General features: G+C 37.8%; 1 protein-coding gene across 5 annotated transcripts in view; it reads left to right on the top strand.

Moving 5' to 3' along the window:
- The first annotated feature begins 1,570 nt into the window (after positions 1–1,570).
- nrg2a (neuregulin 2a) overlaps positions 1,571–21,121 on the top strand; it is a 95,310-nt gene continuing 75,759 nt past the window's right edge. For 4 of the 5 annotated variants that reach the window (XM_083565448.1, XM_083565451.1, XM_083565449.1 and 1 more), the window contains exon 1: positions 1,611–2,960. In XM_083565448.1, coding sequence (XP_083421574.1) covers positions 2,456–2,960 — 505 coding nt within the window. In that variant the 5' untranslated portion in view covers positions 1,611–2,455. Of the gene's footprint in view, positions 2,961–21,121 lie in introns of all 5 variants that reach the window. The other variant, XM_083565450.1, reaches the window with a different exon arrangement.

Below are 21,121 nucleotides of genomic sequence, written 5' to 3'. Positions count from 1 at the left end.
CATCGTCACTGTCAGTGTTATGCTTCGAGTGAATTTGAGTAAATAAAACTACCGAAAAAAGGGAAATGGAGTGTGTGTGTGTGTGCGTGTGCGTGTGCGATCATAATACAGGAATAAATAAAGCCAATGAGGACACACTAATTCAGACACTAATCACCCACCTCCATTAAAGCACTCAGGTCTTCCGGAACACGACCCCAGTGCTATTAGACTGACGTCAAAAGCGACCATGTAATATCAGTAAAGCTAGTATAATACACGAATTAATAAATCAAGATTCATCATATACAAAGCATATGCATTTGACATATTACGACAAATAAGCTGGTACTGATCCCCAAACTGCTCGAACTGCTCATCATCGGACTACATTTGGCCAACAGCACACTTACCATTGCCATATCTGGTCGTATATGTTCCTTAACTCAGGCATATTTTGTCCACATTTCTCTGCTTTCCTGAATTTTGTCACCAGACATAGTTTGGGACACTCTGCGCACTGTTGTGCATCTATTAAATCATCAGAAGAACTCAAATTAATACTAAATAATTGCCTTCGTTTGAAACGTTTCAGAACCATGGACAGTACTTGCTAAATTGTGATGTCAGGAATGTTCTGTTAAAATACATACAATACATGTTCTTGTTTGAACCTAAAAGATGTTAAAGATTGTGTAAAAAAAAAAAAAAAAAACTTTACAGTAACGTCACTGCTGCAGCAGACTCTGGATAGTTTTTTAGAATGTAAAAAAAAAAAAAAAAATTAAACAATTAAATACTTTTGTTTCGATATTATGAGTTTGAATGAAAAGAAATGAACTGTTTTAGTTGCTTCATGATGCACACATGATGAGGGAGGAGGTAGATCAGTGGTTAAGACATTGGACTTTGGATCGGAAGGCCACAAGGCCCTTAACCTTTCACTGCTCAGTTGTAAGTCACTCTGGATAATGGAATCTACCAAATGCCATACATGATGCTGATTAGTAGTAGAAGTAATAGTAGTAAGTATCTCATGTTGCATGTCCACATGCTTTTTGGAAGCACTAATTGCTTTCCCTCTCTTGACTCAACCTAATTACCAACTCAAGAGCAAGTTTTGCTCTGATGGTAAACGAATAAGGAACAGCAGAGGTCGCTCTTCGTGAATATTTAGCAACATCTTTTGATGCGGCTCCACAGGTTCAGCTGCCTCGTACTCGATCTTCATTTCCTTTCTTAGAAGTGAGCGTCTGTAGGAATCGTTTCGTGCATTCATAGCCTTTCTTCTCATTGTTACTGTATAAACTCCAGCGCCTGGTTTCACAAGCCTCATTTGTTTAATCATCTCCACTGGGTATTTCTCTCCTGTAACGCAGACTGTACATGCAAGCTCAAAAATCCTCTTGGAAACATTGGGATAATGCATGTCTTGCCTTCTTGTAGCAATGCAGCGGATGTCAGATGTATGGATTTGATGCAACGCCTCACGATCATTTCTCTCTCTCTCTCTCTCTCTCTCTCTCTCTCTCTCTCTCTCTCTCTCTCTCTCTCTCCCCATCTCTCTCTCTCTCTCTGAGGCCGAGCAGCGAATGTGACCTGAATGCAGCACATGATTTAGCGATAGAACGAGACTAAAACTCATTCAGAACTGCTGAAGAATCGGTGACGCGTTTCATCGCCTGATCAGCCGCAAGCCGCTGTAAACGATTATGTCGCCGCGCATCAATAAAGGAGCGGGATATTAGTGGAGGGACGGTCGCATCCTCCGACACATCCTCAGACATTTTGCTTTTGCGTTCCTATTCCGTATGGATTTGTGATGGCAGAGATCATGGATTGATGCTCTTTTTTTCCGCGGCATTGGGAGACTATAGACACACACACACACACGCGCGCGCACACACACACACACACACACACACACGGAGGTGAGTCGTTACTCGGTGTGCGGTGAATGTGTCGTTGGCGCGGCGAGAATTATTGCACGTTTCCACCCGTTTCGTCCGCGCGACACCAGGTAAGCGGACAGAGACGGGCCACGAGGGACACGACAGGGGGACAGTTTGCCACCGGATGCATTAATAAACCCCGAGCTTTGTCACTCAGGAAGTGGATTTTAATGGTTTTACTTTGAGCGGACATCGATCGTGCATCGCAGCGTGTCGCGTTCGTTTCTTCCTGCGTTGAGCGATACGGAGCATCGCTGCCGATAAGCGCGCTCACTACTACACCACTGCATTTTTTGGGGCAAAGATAGACTGCGGATACTTGCTATATATGGCTGTGTAGCTTCCATGGACGAGGGCCAATCCACTAATTTCGTTGCATTTCTCTCACAATGCGCTTCATCCGACTGATGCACTGGGGAGATTTTTAGCCCAGAATAATTTGGCCGTTCCGCTATCCGCCGTCTCCTCTCCAATTGCAAGATTCTCAAGAGGGGAAAAAAACCCAGCAGCGCATACCCGATGGCATGGACACTTCCGCAGGGTCTGCCGCGCCGCCGTGCTACCGGAGCCCGTTCGCAGCCCGCCCGAGCCCGCGCCGAGCCAAAGCAGGCGGCATGAGGCTCGAGCCGGTGCCCTTCTCCATGCTGGTCATCGGGGTCGCGTTCGCGTGCCACTCCCCGAGCCCAAGCTCGCTGCGGGAGCGCGCGCGCCACTCCGCCGTGGTGATCGAGGGCCGCGTGCAGTCGGCGCCGCACAACGCTTCGGGCGCCGAGCCCTACCGGGTGGACGTCAAGGTGCTCGACGTGTGGCCGCGGCACAGCGGCGGCCTGGAGCGCGAGCAGCTCGTCACCGTGCGCGAGCTGGGCCCGACGAGCGGGCCGTGCGCGCGCGTGCTCAACGACCACCGCTATATCTTCTTTATGGACCCCACCGACGAGCCCCTGGTGTTCAGGGCGTCGTACGCGCCCCTCGAAGCCAGCGGCAAGGATCTGAAAAAAGACGTCGGGAAGATCTTGTGCGAGGACTGCGGTAAGCTTAGCTCGAGCTGGTCAATTCATTCATTTCACAAATATATATATATATATATATATATATATATATATATATATATATATATATATATATATATATATATATATATATATATATATATATAAAGCTCTGCGACCACCTTTGTCCATGTGCCTCTGCCTGAGTATAGTCAAGGCTCTCCAAAATATCTGGCTTAACTGGAACTGAATGCTGAAGTACATTTGCTGCATTGCTGGACCATCATTACACACAGATACATGCAGTGTCCATGCACATATACACAGTTCTACATATTCCCTCACACTTGCGCACTGCATCTGTGTGTAAATATCTTAATATTAGACAACAAATCAGATTGAAATCCTCCAGTCTGTCAGTAAAGTTATCACATATCTCTCACAGTTAGTAGCAAGTAAAGCTCAAGTTGCAGTTGGTAAAGAAAATCTCAGGCATCACTGGCATGGCTAGAAGCTCACAGCTCTGCAGATGAATTAGACGTGTGGAAATAAATGTAAATGAAATGGATTTCTTAGATATTAAGATAGCCTGGCTGTTATCTGGTCAGTTATCTGAAAGGACCATCATGCTCATTTATATACTAATATACTAATGATTATGCTTAGCAGGTGTGGGCTTCCTTGTCACATTTCAACTTTAAGATTTCGCTCGGTTCTAGTGTTGCTTGCAATACCGAGGGGGGAGGAAACAGCTGCATTTTTCTTCATTGCAGTGGTCTCATCTGCCCAGATGGTGGGCCGGGTCCTCTGCAGAAAGGATTTCTGGGCCATGCGCTCTCCTCCCTATGTATATACAGGCTGGACAATTAGAGTGGACTTCTCGGTTTTTGCTGTCCGGGGTGCTACATAAAACCCCTCTTTACTTCTTTCAACATTTCTCTTAAACGCTGATTGACACAAGCATAGAATTGTAATGATTCTTAATTAAAGAGGCAAAATTGGTGTATTAAAATCTTAGGTCATTTTGGAAATATTACCAAGCTTACTGTGTGTGCCCAGTTTACAAGGCACACAAAGGTTATGGAGGGAAAAAAAAGTGCTACATTTACTGCATATAAAAGCTTGCTGTAAATGACTTTGCACTTTCCAGCCTGCTCATAAATTCCTGTCGACTTGTTGCATCTATCTTTTAGTCAGCTTAATTAAAGTTCTGTAAACTTAATATAACATTCAATCATTCACTTGTCATCAATAACTGCTTCATCCTGGTCAGGGTTGAGGTGAATCCGGAGTCTTTTCCAGGAACACTGGAAGTCATCACCATGCACGCACACACTTTCACACGCTTGTTCATGCTGAAGAGAAATTTATCACAACCAATTCATCACCCAGTGTGTTCCTGGGTGGAAGAAAGAGCCTGGAGAAAACCCACATAAACATAGGGACAACATGAGAAAACTCCACAATGATAATAAAGTTACCCAAGAGACAAAAGTTTTCTTACTCATTCACCAAATTGCACATAATCAAGTGTCACATCACTGAGCATTTTACATGGTGCCAATTAAAAAGGAAAAGCATACATTAGAAAGTATTACATTTAAGCTTGTGCTTTATTAACACATCACCAAAAAGCATATTTAATTGGGATTCAGGTTGCACACAGCAAAATAATACAGTATGAAGGATCAGTGACATCTGGATCATCAGGAAAATTCAGAGGTTTGGACAGACTTCATTCATTCATTCATTTTCTCCCGCTTATCCGTAATTCGGGTCGCGGGGGCAGCAGTCTAAGCAGGCCCCCGCCTTCGACTGCTGCCCAGTCCTCACAGCACCGTCCCTTACGGTCCCTCCTGCAGGTGGTGAGCTTACGGGAAGTGGACAGACTTAAAGTGTACAAAATAAAAAGCTACACACTTTATTTATAGAAAAAGTTTTTTTTAGCTTCTTAGCTGCTTATAACCCTGATACATTTGAAGGTTTATGCAGATCTTTTGAAGGTTTTCACAGAGACATTTACATTTTCTCTTATGCAGTTGTAATATTTGTTATGCTTCATTGTCATCATCAGCAAAAGGTAGTTTGGTGGCTTGGGGTTTGGAAAAAATCTCACTTACAGTTTGTCTATGCTTCTTTTAAGTAATGCAACACTCATGGTGGTGCAACAGGGAGTGTGGCAGCACCATGACTCAATTCAGTTTAACTTCTAGGTCCCTGGATTGATTTCGAGTTCAGGTTTTTGTCAACATGAAGTTTTTGCATTTTCTCTGTGTCCATGAGAGTTACCTGTGGATTCTCTAGTTTCCTTCTAGAAACATGCAGGTGAGTGGACTCGCTCTGTTAATTGTAAGTGTTTGTATCATGGTATTCTGTCAATGTGTATTACCCAAACTGAGTGTTCCTGTGATCCTGATCAGTTATTGTAGATAAATAAATGAATAAAGAACAAAATTCTTACTCAAATAGTAATTACAACTTCGGAATATTGACACATGTTCCCTGACAATATACAGTATAGAGAGTATATATATATGTTCAATATGGAAAAAATTTGTGTTCCACATTTATTCCTCTTTTGCTCTTTTAATAAACTGCCGTCTACTTGGAAGATCTTCCACTTTATTTTAGGGTGTGCTTGTGGAGATTTGTACTTATCTAGCAACAAGGGCTTTGTTAAAGTCAGGTGCTGATATAGGTGAGGTTAGGAGAACTGGGGTGCACTCAGCGTTCCAATTCATTCGAAAGGTGATCAATAGGGTTGAAGTCAGAGCTCTATAGCAGGCCATCCAGATCTTCCAATCCATTCTATGTAAATCATATGTTGATTGAGCTTACTTTGTGCCCAGGGCATTGTGATGCTGGAACAGGTTTAGGTCTTCTAGCTCAAGTGAAGGGAACATTTTAATGATACTGAATAAAGGAAAACAAAATTGTGTGACCAAACATCCTTTTTGTGACCGATGTTTTTTGCCTTAACAAAGTCATTTCATACTTCATTTAACACATGTTATTTGCAAATAATTTCTGTTTGCTATATTATTTAATAGTATAGTGAATCTTATAAAAAAGGTAGTAAATTCTAAAATAGAGACCTGTAATTTTACAATTTTCCTTAATTTTTAATTCATAAATGGTATACTGGGTTTTGTATACTGGTTGTTTTTTAGTTTTTTGGATGGTTTATGTTATTTAATATTCCAACTCACTTATTTAGTTATTCAACCAGAATAATTTCCCTAGTTTGTGTAACTTCTTCCTGTTACCTTTTCCTGCATTTTGTCATGCTGCGACTGTCATATCTTTTTGATAGATGCTTAGATTTGTAACAAGAACAGTAAGACCTTCAACAAAGTTTTTGTTTATCATGCACTGATATGCAATGCAATAGTCCCATAGTCGTCACGGAGGTTTATACAGTCAACAGTCAATAATTCGCGGTTCGGAACTCGCAGCTCGGAAAATTCGGAGGTTCTCCTTTGGAAATTAACTAACAGCAAGTTTCAGATTATCGTAAAATTTGCAGGAATCAACAGCGGGACTGAATGTTTAGGAAAGTTAGGAATAACATTTTAAACTATGTTTTCACTAAGAAATTTCATACATTTTTTAAAAAACACTACTGTATTAAAGTGACAATGTTTAGATGAATTCACTAAGGCACCATAGGGGCTGCGGGGGTGCGTCCAAAATGCGCTGATTTGCGGATTTTCGGAACTCGCGTGGGTCTTCCGGGGGACCACTGTATATGCATCTCTCTATTATTAAACTTTGGATATCTACATGTTCTGGTGTCTATGTAACTGATATTCCTGGAACCGTATTGGAGAAAACTGAAAAAGAATGAGTGAGATGAGATTTCCGGAAACGCAGCTAGCTCACAGACAAACCTAATAGTTTATTTGTTTAAGTCATTTAGTTAACAACTGCTGGGTTTTGGCACATAATACAACAGATATTAGAGAAAAAAAACCCATCTTTTTCTCCTTTTCTATTTATTCTAATGGTCAAAATTAGGTTTAGGCTAATACGTAAGAATTGAAAGTATACAAAAAGTCAAAAATGATACTATATAGCAGACTTTCGTCCATGTTTTTCTCCAAACCATTATCTATAAAAACGAAGATCGCAGCTGTTTTGAAGTAACACATTTCGTGAATTCCCCAGCAGCAAGATCTTTCTGGCATAACTGCATGACACAAAGACAAGAATAACTGTTGATTGACATGCACTTAGGGAAGGACATATTTCCATTGCATCTGGGTTACTTGGTTTTAATTATTTTTATCATTTTAGGAAGCTACAGGACCAGGAGCTTGAGCCACTTTTTTTTTTGGTGGGTATTATGAGAGAGCGATGTGTATGAGGCACTAATTACTGTATATTCTCTTGAGATTGCAATGACAGGTCCCTGGGGGAATTGCTAATATATGCCATTAATTTGTCTTGGGAATGCGGCTGAAGGAAGATTTTTTGAGAAAGACTCCATGGAAAGTCAATATTGCATTGCCTACAGTAAGAGATTGAAATATAGAAAGAACTAAGGGATGGCATGATGCAGCTGGCACTTAATCAGGACGTAATTGAGCTCTGTCAGTTTAAGGGCATGCTCTTGTTAAATGGGACTAAAACTGATTTCTATACATGTTCGATTTTATGCGAAAGCAAGATAGTGTAACATGTATAGGTTTAATTTTAAGAGACATTTGTGTAATTTGTTTTATTTTATCGCACAAACAAAATGTAGTCAGATTTAAAAGTAGGGTTGTAGAAAAGGTTCCAGTTATCTTCAACATCCAGTGTTGATGAATCTGTAGCTACAGAGTCTTCTTAACAGGAATGGAACCTTCTGCGGTCTTTTTTTGTTGATCGGATCTGCCTCAAGGGTAGACATATTGTGCTTTGTGAGATGCTTTTCTGCTTACTATCATTGTAAATAGTGGTTATTAGAGTTACCGTATTCTTCTTGTCAGGTCAATCTTTTAGTTTGTGTTTTGCACTTTTCTATGTAAACTCTATTAATTGTTGTGTGTGATCAATAGTTTCTGAAATTCTTAAGCCGGCCCATCTGACAATCATGCCATGGTCAAAGTTAGTAATATATTTTTTTCCCCTCCATATTCATGATACTTGCATTATCTGCAAAATGTCATGCATTTGCACTGCTGCCATTTACATTTAACAGACACCCTTTTCCAGACTACAATTACAAATGAGCAGTTGAGGGTTAAGGGCCTTGCTTAATGGCCTAGCAGGGGCAGCTTGGTTTGGTGGTGCTGGGATTTGAACTTATAATGCCAAATCCATTTTCTTAACCAGGGGACTGTAGTAGCTCAGAATTGGCCACAGGATTTGCTAATAGGATTGACTAATTTATTTTTATTTTAATTGATTAAAGTTGCAGGTGAGTGTAAAATGAGACAGAATGCAACAACGTAATGAAACTGATTCAAGATTGTGACAAAAATATAGCTTAAGTTTTCTTTTTTTTTTTACAACAAAATGCTTATTGAAGTTTTGGCAGACACTATACGCATTCCAAGGCTTAAAATAATAATAATAAAAAATGATAAAAGGAGTCTCCAGTGTCCAGTTTGTGTTCAGCCACAGGAAAGTCTCCAGGACAGAAATTTGCATGAACTGCATAAAAAAACTCATTGACTTTCAAGAGAGGGAAAAAAGCTGATTGATTGAATATGTATAATTTTATAACTGTAAGTGATTACAAGAACTAACACGTTTTACAGATGTTTCACAGAATTAAATGTTACCAAAAAGAACCATAATGTGATGTGTTTTTCTAAATAACAAATTGCAGTGGTGGAAAGTAACGAATTACATTTACTTGCTTTAATATAATTGAGTAGTTTTTTTGGTTACTTCTACTTTTTAAAGTACTTTTTAAAATCTTCAAATTCTTCTTAAGAAAGTTTTGTTTGAAGTTTTGTACTTAAGTACATTTGAAACGATATCCGGTACTGAATAAAAATGTGTGTTTTTTTTAATAACGCCCCAGAAACTACTGCAATAATTGATTGATGGGCGAAGAACAAATGTGTTAAACTTACCCAGCTGAAAGCGAAATGCCATCAAAATTAATGTTGTTGAATGCGTTCACTTATTGTCTGAATTCTAAATTAGTATTTGCGATCTCTCTCATTATCATAAATGACATTATAACAGGAGATTATTTTTTTTTGCTTAGAAAAATTAATCTCACATTTGATTGCAGTGGGTTTTTTTTTCTTTTTTTGTTATTGTGCTTTAATTTGTAAAGGTGTTCCTTTAATTAAAAACAACTAGTTTGGGATTTATATCTCCTTGTCCTTTTTGAACTACACAAAAATCTCCCACCCAAATTTGACTCTTATTAAGTTTTAATAGAGATACGTTTTACTTTTACTTAAGTGGATTCACTTTGTTTTACTTAAGTCTGATTTTATTGAAGTAACAGTAGATTTACTTGAGTAGAATATTTTATAACTCTTTCCACCTCGGACAAATTGCACCTGGAAACACTTTACACTCTGTTGTGCTGTATTCCTTGCAAATACCACAACAGTGCAGTTCTCTAGGTTTCTTCCTTATACAATCTCAAGGAGTTTTTCCTTGCCACTGTCATCACTGGTTTGCTTATTAGGAATTAACTTATAATAGAAATAAACTTATAGGGGATAGATTTACAGTATATGGACTGATTTATATATTTAAAAATGTGTGTGTATATATATATATATATGTATATATATATATATATATATATATATATATATATATATATATATATATATATATATATATATATATATACATATATATATATATATAATTAATTTACTTTAGAAAAGCTGCTTTGTCCAAGTTTAAACGTGCTTTACAAATGAAATTGAATTGAATTATATTGTGTTATAAAAGTATTAGGAAAAGTGTCGGTCAGGGTAAAGGTTAAGCCTAAGAGCCCACCAGTGGCAGCTTGTCAGTGAATGGATTTAAACTCTCGGCTTTCTGACCCGTACCCTAGGGTTATAACTACAAAGCCATCCAAAGTATAATTTAAAGTGCAATTCACAGATGTAATGACAATTATATGATGGATGAGAAATTCATGATATGAAGTGCACTTTATGATGATTCTATATGCCTTGACTTTTGCATCTACCATAAGTCTAAAAAAAAGCTAAAACTAGCTTTTATCCCATGGGCTATCTTGGATGTGCTCATGCTCAGTCTGCCATGGTTCTCATTGAAATGGGGCTTACAGGATGATGGACTTACAGAATGATGTTCCTGTAAGTCCTGCATGAGTGAGGTGACTGTGGATCGACTGTGGAATACTCGAGAAGCTACATATTGATCCTGCTCATGCATGATGATGAATGTTTGTGGAAATTGTTCACTATCCTTCTCTGGAGATGGATTCATACACCACATCCGTTCTGTTTGTGTTGTTCGATGCATCGGCATGCTGATATAAGATGTATGACTAAAAAATACTCAAGTGTCAAAAACTCAAGGGTGCAAACCTCTGAAAAAAGATTTTCCTGGACATGAGAGCCCATTATATATGATACATGTATCATGTATATGTATCATTTATATGTATCGTCAATACAAAAAAAAAATCTTGGCAAAAAGATTATTTTGGGAATTATGTCAAAAAAGTGAGCATGCACCACTTTAGGCTTTTCTTAAAAGTCAAGACATGGTCCAAAGTTTGTTCTTTTCTGCAAAAAAAGCCAGTGTACGATCTGCATGCATAATTCATCATGCCTCAACATACATAATACAGGTCTCTTAAATTCTACATTAAGCCATACTTAATTTACAGATCCCTTTAGCAATTATTTTCCCCTTTTTTTTCCAAAAATAAAGCGATTGAACTGTGTGCAATGCTTTTGGACCACACTTCCTAAACGGGTTGCTTGATTGAGTGACATTATTTATTACAGCATCAAATCATTATTTATTACAGCATTAAAAATATATTTCTGTTAAGAATGCAAATTTGAGGATTTATACCTACATTTAGCATGATGATAAACAGGCAAATTAAGCTTTAGTAACATAAGCATATTATTCTGTATACATAATTATGACGTGTTATTTTGTGGCAGGATGACATTAATAACTACATAGCTTTAAATTAATTTTTGACTACATTTAGAGAGCCTATCACACTTAAAGTATCTTAAAGGCTAACATTTTATGTGTCGTAATCCACTGTAAACTGTAACAGCTTACTTTAGAGCTGTATTTTAGATTTCAAACTTCAATACTGTACATACAATATTAACATTGAATGCAAGGTGAATGCTGAAAAGCTAATATTATTAACCAGGATTCATGTTTTTGTATTAGCAAATGTCCATCCCAACTCTATTTCAAATTAGCTGAAAAGATTCGAAATTAAATGTTTTGAGTCTATTTGTGAAAATAACCATGCAACTTTTTTTTTTATCCATTCCTTCGGTCATTTGTATTGGAATTTTGTATTGGACCTTATATGTAATATACGTATATATTACAAAAGAAGTGGTTGTGCATATCCCAGGTACTGTCTGGGCTACATTAGATTAATATTTATTATCATTTGCCTTGGTGGCTTTTAAAATTAGGTTTTAAATCTTCCTGACTGTTCTGTCTGCTGACTTGTCTCTATAAGTGATTGTTGCTCCCAGTTCCCATTTTTGACCACTAGATAAAATAAAGAAAGAAATCTATTCAGCAGTCTGTCTTAAGATTTGTTAACATCCAGGAACATCCAGGGTCAAATCGGCAGAACTTTGGATTATATCTGCCAAATAGCAAATTTATGAATCATTGGTCACTCAAATATGTACATGATTGTGAATAAGGACTATATAAAGCTGACATCAATAGCGGGATCTGCCCACCGGTCCCTAAGGATGAGCCTTTGCTGCCTCTTGACATATTTTGTTTTATTCTATGGAGAAAATTATTGAGTTTATGTGAAACTATGTCCATTTTTGGTATTGTCTCTGGGCATATTTAATTACAGTGGCCATTTTGCACAACCATCTGCTTTACTCCAGTTGTTGTCTGCCTATTGTCTGCCGGATCACTTTTCCACAATCCGGTAGGCTTAGACCTGTTTCTCTCTCTCTCTCTCTCTCTCTCTCTCTCTCTCTCTCTCTCTCTCTCTCTCTCTCTCTCTCTCTCTCACACACACACACACACACACACACACACACACACACACACACATTCTCTCTCTTCTTCGCAGAGCCCCAGCCATGAGGATTTCACCTGCTGTCTTCACAAAGCTCCTCATGCTGAGTATCTGACATCAGCACTGAGCAGCAGTCAGGCTCTGTGGCCAAATCTAATGATTAACATAAAATTTATAGTGGTCATGGTTGACGCTCTAAATACCTCTACATCTGTGACCTGAAATTTTTTTTTTATTAATCTATACTCAGTATCCCATAATGACAAAGTGAATACACAATTCTTGGAATGTCTGTACATTATAATATACAAAATATCACATGTACATAAGTTATCGAAGCCTTTGCAACAACACTTGAAAATGAGCCTCAGGTGCCTCCCATTTCTCTTGATCAATGCTGATATATTTTTACACCTTGACTGGAGTCTACCTGTGGAAAAGCTTGATTGGACATGAATTAGAAGACAAGACAACACAGGATTAGCTTAGGGACAATCTAATGTCCTAGAGTGGCCCAAGCAGAGCACTGACTTGAACCCTGTTGAACATTTCTGGGGAGGCCTGAAAATAGACCATCCAACCTGCACCAGCTTGAGAGGATTTGCAATGAAGAATGTGAGAAAATCCACCAATCCAGGTGTGCAAAGCTTGTTATCATACCCAAAAAGACTCGAGGCTGTAATTGCTGCCAAAGGTGCTTCAACTAAGTGCTGATTAAAGGGTCTGAATACTTATGTACATGTGATAGTTTTTTTTTAAATTATAGACATTTCTAGAATCCTGTTTTCACATTGTCATTATGGGGTACTGAGTATAGATTATTAATAAAAAAAAAAAAGTAAATGATTGAAAGGAGTTTATTAGAGGGACCATGCATGTAGGACGTTTTGAAGACAAGGCGAGGGAGGCGTATATCGATAGGAGAATCCTGAGGATGGAGCCTACAGGAAGGAGAAAAAGAAGAAGATCAAGGAGGAGGTTTATAGATGTTGTGAGGGAAGACATGCAGGTAGCAGATGATCTGCCGTGGCGACCCCTAATGGGAGAAGCCGAAAGAAGAAGAAGAGCACCAGGCTGCAACATAACTAAATTTTTAAAAGTTAAAAGGTTTAAATACATTTTATTGTGTATATTAAATACACAATAACATTTATGTTCACTTTGCACACAGTATTGTAGCAGACTTACTATAAATGCTCCAAATGTAAATGCAAATGTAAAATGTTAAAGAAACATCTGTTTTCAAGTCACTTCAAGCCATGAATTGAAACATTGCTTTAATATTGTTTCCAACTTGACTTTCGGTGAAACATTAGGGCATATAGTACAGTATCACATCATTTCTGGTATGTCATTTCTGAATAATGCATAAATCAGGCTGTATAATAAAGTAGCTATTCACTATACAATATTATGTGGAGTTTAATTAACAATCAAACCTAATTCAGCCCACGTTTCCTCCTCGGAAGAAGTATCTTCCTCTGTGCCTCAAACTGGGAGAAGCTACAGAGGATTAAAATAACACATTTCTCTGTTTTTCCAAGCCAGTACACTAGCATGCTAGCATGTTAAGAAAAAGAAGCAAGGGCTTTGATCAGCAGCAACAAAACCTGGAAAATTCCCCAAAGGTTTGCTGTAAGGGAGCATTTTAGCTTCTTAGAATGTTGCCATGTGGACAGTCAGTAGAACTCCACAAAAACTAAAAAAAAATGCGTACACATGTGCACGTTTACACACACACGTATAACTCTCTGCTGCATTCAGGCAATCATTCCTACCTGATTCAATAAGAGCTAAAGGATTGAGTTGGACAAGTAGCTAGGTGGCAAGTGGAAAGGCGTTGGCCTTGTACACCAAAGATTGTGTACACCAAAGACACCCCCCCCCCCCAATTCATGCCTGATTCAAGTGTATATAGTTGCTACTATATACACTTACACTGTTTCTCAGTGGATAAGACGTTTGACTTCTGATCAGAAAGTCTGAGCTGTATAACTGAGATGACTGTAAGTCGCTCTGGATAAGGGCATGAATGCCATAAATGTAAATGTAAAGCAACCACACCATCATTCAGAAGTTTAGAAACGATTTACAATTTGGGATTCTTGAGCCTCAGAGAATAGTGTTGCTTTAGCACTACTAACAGCAAAATCTTTTTCATGCAAGTTACTTCCCCCTTGTAAGTGACCTCAGTGAAACCTTAGTCTGAGAATGCTAATGCGTAATCAACCATGTTTACTTATGTTACATCCAAAAGCAAGGCTTTTGCATTATTACTTGCTGATATTCCAAATGAATCACCAAAAAATGCTGTTACATTATTGAATTTTAAATTTTAAGACATACGTATCTTTGATATCCTGGTTATATCAGAATTGGAATCAGAATCAGGTTAATTGGCCAAGTGTGTTGACACACACAAGGAATTTGGTTTCAGCTGTTAGTGACTCACTAACAGACATAAATAAAACTATACATTCAGCTTAGACTATACAAGACAAAACAGACAAGACAAGACAAGACAAAAACAGACTATACAAGACAATAAAGACCATGTGAGACAATATAGACAGTATGATTAAATAGGGATACAGATTATATGACAGAACAGTGATGTACATAAAGTGTGAGAGTGCATGGTAGTGCAAATGACACTATTTTGGACTTTATACAATATATAGCAGCCATAATGTGTGTTACATATACGGAAAATGTGATGACTGACAGTTCTGATATTGCAGTACTTATAGATATGATATGAAGCAGGGAATATATTTATGGTAAGTTGTTAATGAGGCTGATTGCCTGGGGGAAGAAACTGTTCCTGTGTCTGGCAAACTTCTGTAGCGCCTGTCAGAAGGGAGGAGCTAAAAGATGTTGTGTCCAGGGTGCGAAGGGTCAGTAGTGATTTTTCCTGCCCGGTTTCTGGTTCTTGTATGGTACAGGTCCTGGAGAGCACCAATAATTTTTTCTGCAGTTTTTTTTTTATTTCTTTTATTAATTATTTATATTTACTTTCATATTGCAACATCACCATATCATTATATTATATTGTAAATCAGTACATGATATTTCATTTTGTGAGATGTTGTCTGGTAGCATAAAAATCTTTTTTGGAAGAAAAATCCTCCTCCCTGATTGGATGTTGCTGACTCAGTCCTCAAGTCCAACAATGGCTTTAACGACCTTACTATCCCCGACCTTCTTTTATTCCAAAAAAGTACTCTTTTATGACAAAGCATTAGCTAATGAAAGAGAAAGCGGTAACACTGCGAGACGTGTCTTTGATGTTGGATGCACCAAAGGTTTTACTTGGATTAAAAAACAGTGGATGGTTTTAATCCAGCTTTTACAGGTTTACTTTGTAGCAGTGGCAGTAAATTAGGTTGATGATGTGGAAGGTCTTTTATCACCCGAGCTAAATGAGTAGTACTTCTGCTGGAAACGAGGTTGCACGGTCGCTATTATTTTTAGCTTTAAACACTGTGTCATGTTTGAATTGTGACCATTGATTTTTCAGTCAGCATTTCTCACGTGTGATCCGGCTGAGTGCTGCTTTAACAGATCCATTCCTGGAGCACGCTCCGAAAGACCTCAGTGGTCAACATTGACCTCTCGGTTAACTCCCACTGAGCTGAAATGGAGCCATCTTACAATATCTTTTACACCACACACAGATAATAGGCACCATTATTAATTGCATGTTTTATTTTCCAAACAGCATTCCGCCTAACGCGTTGTGTTATTGCACCTTTTAAAGACAGTAATGTTTCCGTTTAAGCAAGTGGCAGGGCATAATAGCACACAATCTAATGCTACTTTAGATTGATGAATCATGGTGACTACGACAACAGTCAGGATCATTTTTCACCTCCGAAATGAAGCTACACAATGAGAAGGCTTTTTGAAGTAGAAAGCAGCCGACTGGTGAACTGATGACTAACTGGTCTAAGGGGTTTCCTGAATATAATAACCTTTCTAAAAAAATAGCATTAAATTATGCAAACTGGAAATATCATTGGAGCCTATGATGCAGCAGGCCCTGGAAGTCTCAAGCTCATGATTTGTAATTTATTGGCAACAAGGGTGATGATCTTTACTCTGCAGATTGGGGATGATACATACATAGTGATAGCGTTTAAACATGGTAGGGATCTTTTAAGAGACATGGCTGAGAGTGGATCTGGATTAAGAATCGATGTTATGAAAAGATTTGATTGAATTAGCTTGGAGATTTTAAAAACTGAAATATGGCTGGCAGTGATCTGCACCATTAAACTGATTTGATTTTACAGGCAGTGGTGGACAATGTTATGAATAGTCAAATGTTTGCTATTTTTAATTGTAATCAAGTACAGGTAGTCCCCAAGTTATGATGAACAATTTTTACCATTTTTCGATATTACGATGACGATAGCGATAAGAAATCCTTTTTTTAAAATATTTCAATTGTCGTACGGCAATAAAAATTTTTGTACGATACGTTGGGACCTTGCCAAGATGTGCACATCTCCCACCTTGTGAGATGCCTTACTCTCGCCAGCGTTAAGTTGTCGCTGTGTTAAAACGCATATTTTTCTGGGTTTTTGGTGTTTCAATGCCCGATTTTAGCTATTGTATTTCTACTTTTTATCCACATTGGCGGACTTTGAAACAGAGCGCGTCCGCTCCGCCTTCCACTGCAAACCGGTGCTCGTTTATGCGGCCATTGCCTCATACATATACAGTAATCTCTCGTTTATCGTGGTGGTTACGTTCCAAAAAACGGCCCGCGATAAACAAAAAACGGGATAAACAGACGCCACCCCATAAATGCTATTTTATTTATACAGTACTGTACTGTATTAACATTTTACTATATTGTAGAATTAATAATGATTATTTTAACATAAAACTCCATAAAAACAATTCTCAATAAGTTTTTTGGTCTATAGTGTTATCCGCGAGAGGCCGGGAAAATCAGCAAATCAAATTAGTTATGTGGCAAATGCAATTCAGCAATAAACTAGGGGTGCGAGATTCGAACCGCGGTAAAGCGGGGGATTACTGTATACTGTACATTATACATTAAGTAAGTTTAATACATTTAATAGTTTAATAGTAAGTTTATACATTACGGTACTGTAAATTGCTCTGTTTTGCTAAAATATGTACTGTAGTTGATTAAATTATTAACTAATTAGAATACTACCTCAAACTGTTAACCATTCTTTAAGACTCCTGGGTAGGCTAGGCCATGCCTCAACTAATGATATTTTCAAGTTACAATGGTGTCATTGAAATACATCTCCAATCTAATTCGGGGACTACCTGTATTTAAAAAGGAAAAGTTTTGTGTGACATTGTGTTCACGGGATGTTATATATATATATATATATATATATATATATATATATATATATATATATATATATATATATATATATATATATATATATATATATATATACACACACACATATACCATTTGCTGCCAGCCAATTATGTTAGCTCCTGGAATCAATGCTAGCCAAACTTGGCATCAGCAAAGAAAACAAACTATCTTGCAACTAGCAAATTTGCAAAACTGGCCACGCTTTGTAAGCAGGCAAGGGAGATTCTGCTCATCCTTAACTTTTAAGACTTCAATCCTGTATGCCTATAACTATAACACTAACTAAAATGTGTATGGTCACTGTAGATGACCATAGATTGGCATTTTCATAGCAACTATTACATTTTACTTATACAATTAAGCAATTGAGGGTTAAGGGCATTGTTTAAAGGCCCATAAATTGCAGTTAGGTGGTGCTGGAGTTTGATCTCATGACCTTGCAGTCATAAATCCAACATTTTTACCATTGAGCTACCACTCAAATAAATGCCAAAGTGAAACTTTTAGGTGCTAATCTTAGTTTATTTGATTTATTTACATCAGATAATCATTGGTCTGATTTTCTTTAACAAGTACTTTGAAGATCTAAACATAAATGTATAGAGTAAAATGTAAAAAGGTTTTTTTTGGGGGGGAATTTTTCAATTATTCAATGACAATAACACGGAAATAACACAGAAACATTGCAAACTAACATTTATATAGTATAGTAGCATAGTACAACTAAATGGTCATATCCAAACATGTGTACTATCCAAATTAGCTTTATAATGGTGCACCGATTTTCAGTCTATAATCACTCATTTAAAAGTTACATGATGGCCTTCCTGGACAGTTAGAACTTAAAAATCTATTTCTTTCAATAGGTTTAAACATTGTCCATTGGTTTAACACAGGCTCAGAAAGGAGCCATTTTAAAGCATCTCCTGGAAGTGACCTCGTTGAATTACAATAGCAGCAAAGCTCTTTTCTGTCAGTTGCGTAATAAATCTGAAGATGTGGTTTTTGGGTTGATTTTTTGAGTGGCAAGGTCTGTGTGGAGTGGAGCAGCTATAAAGGGGTTATAAGGGATTAGAGGCTACACTCAGGCAAGCCTGTATAATGCCCTGTAATTGACAAGCTGTAAATTTTTCAGCAGTAACTATCATTCAGGTGGAGTGTTCGCATACAAGCGTGAACACGGTATTTTCTACTTGAGGAATAGACTTATTTCCACTCATTAAATTATTTTATATAAATCAGTCAAGTCAATCGAGCTACTAATACAGTATTTTTGTGCGAACTGTACACAGTACATTTGTGTGAACTGGAATGTTTTTTGACTTGAGATTAAAAATTAAGTCATGTTTTTATTAAATTAAAATTAAATTAAATTTCGAATTTTTTTACGACATTATTTATAGTATGTTTTTAAATCTAGTCACAGTGTTTAATCGAAACTCACGAATAACGTTCCTTTTAGTGCTACATATACAGTATATGCATGAAAAAAGATTGTGTGCTAATGTATTTGTACTCTATTTTATTGTTAATGGTACATTTTATTCTGGCTCTATAAAACAACAGAGGAATGAATCACTTTGACCACATAGAGGCAGTATATGTACAGGATTTTGACCAGCCCCAAAACATTCCAAAAACAGAAAGTGCGTGTGAGCCCTGTTGGAATCGAGTGACAGTGTTACTTTCTTCAAAATGGATTTACTTTCAGTTTAATCCATTCAAACCACATGTAATAAAGCACATTTGCCGGAGTTTTAAGCCATTCTCCTCCCCAGATGGAATATGATTAGAGATCTGATACGGAGCAGATTGCAACGAAGGATTCACGTTTCAATCTGTGATGACATCGCTTTGATCAAACCGCATGTTTCTTGAGGCTACTTTAACTACCTTACTGAGTGATAGCAAAGAAATAAACAGCAAGGGTCAGTTCAAGGGTTCCTCAATACATCTGTATTGTAATACAGCAGACTTTCTTGCTTGAACAATAATAATCCGTTGCATATTGTACTTAAGCCCTGTTAGCATGAATGTCTTACGTAACATTGGAATAACAAATATGTTCGATATTAGTTATGACAGAGCCAGGAAATTGAAGTAAGCCGACACACCATGCAAATGTTTTGCTGAGAGGCTGAGGAGGTGGTTTTCAGAAGCAGAATTTAAAGTTAGTCTTTCCTGTTTACTCGTGCTATCCATGTTTCCTATTTCCTTCTAGCTGACTGAACAAGCTCCAAAGGAAATTGAGTGGATAGAGAATTTTAATTCACCCCTATAAAAAAGTACTATGCAAATCACTCCAGTACAACCCACCGCACTTTAATCCTGCTGCAACAGACTTGTTATAGAAAGATTCTTAACTGTTTTCTGTGACCATTGTGTCTACTTGGTGTTGTGCCTTATTATTCTTAGTGTTCTTTTTTGCATCCTGGTAATATCTTGTTTTATCTGTCTTCCTGAGAGCGTCATGTCAACAAATAGAATCGATTTCATCTTAGAATAGTAATTATTGTGGTCTCAGTGTTCTTGGGTCATATCCAGCTGTGTTCTCTTGGATCTGAGTCCAGTCTTAGACACTGCTTGGACTATCATCTTTAATATTCCTTTGCTCCCACCTCAGAATTTAAGTCTCATCTAATTTCTCAGAAAATAATGACCATAGTAAGTTCACATGCTAGTGCAGGGTGCAGAAGTTCCTTGACATGGATCCTGTTCACTCAAGGTTGTTGTACTGTCCATGGATGTTCGTTCTGGCTGAGTCTAATATAAGTCAATTCTTTGAGTTACAGCTCTCTCAGCCCAATCTCCTTATCCATTACATCCATTATTACGGGTGCTTAGGCTTCTCATTAGAGTTGGTGTTTTTACAACTTGAAAAAAAAACTGAAAGGAAATAAATTGTAATATGGAAGTATTGGTGAAATTAGGAGAGAACAGGGATTAGTGGGAGTTGGATGGTGGGTGAGTGAGTAGATGCATTGCTTTTTGCCTGGAAGCACCTTATCAACTATTCATCAAGAAGGCACTGCACTTATCCACTGCGGTACAGTATGTGCACTGAAGCTGATGTTCAGGAAGCAGCCAGATTGGTAAGGATTGTAAGGCTAAAGAAATGCAAAGACTTCTTGATATTTTTTCCATCGATCCTCCCAACACCATCGGCAATGTCAAGACAGATTGGTAACATCATTAGTATCACCACAAAACACTAATTCCATTGCCATCACAACCATGTCATGGCAAACCACTGATATTGCTTAAAACACAAGCATTTGCAACACTATGCTCACCTCAGACCCCATTAGCACCATTGCTACAACTCCAAAAACAAGCTCCACAGACCCCTCAGTTAACTGCAGTACCAGTATTACAGATTGATAACATCATTACTAGGCCACAGACCTCAAATATTAAACACTTTCAGTACCACCACAGACAACCAATGGCATGCATGACCAACATAATTACAACCACCACTTTCAAACAACATTATCTCCAACACTGTTATTAGCACACTACATTTCCTCCAGTATTATTATCTGCATCATCTCCAGATAGACCTCAGGTCACCAAATCATCACCAACACTATTACCATCAACACCAAAAGCACACTATTTAATAGTACATACCTCC

The sequence above is a fragment of the Silurus aristotelis genome, assembly GCF_946808225.1.
Source record: "Silurus aristotelis genome assembly, chromosome: 16".
NCBI classification, from domain to species: Eukaryota; Metazoa; Chordata; class Actinopteri; order Siluriformes; family Siluridae; genus Silurus; species Silurus aristotelis.
The sequence above is the reverse complement of the archived record's forward strand: the minus strand, read 5'-3'. Positions and strand labels throughout refer to the sequence as shown.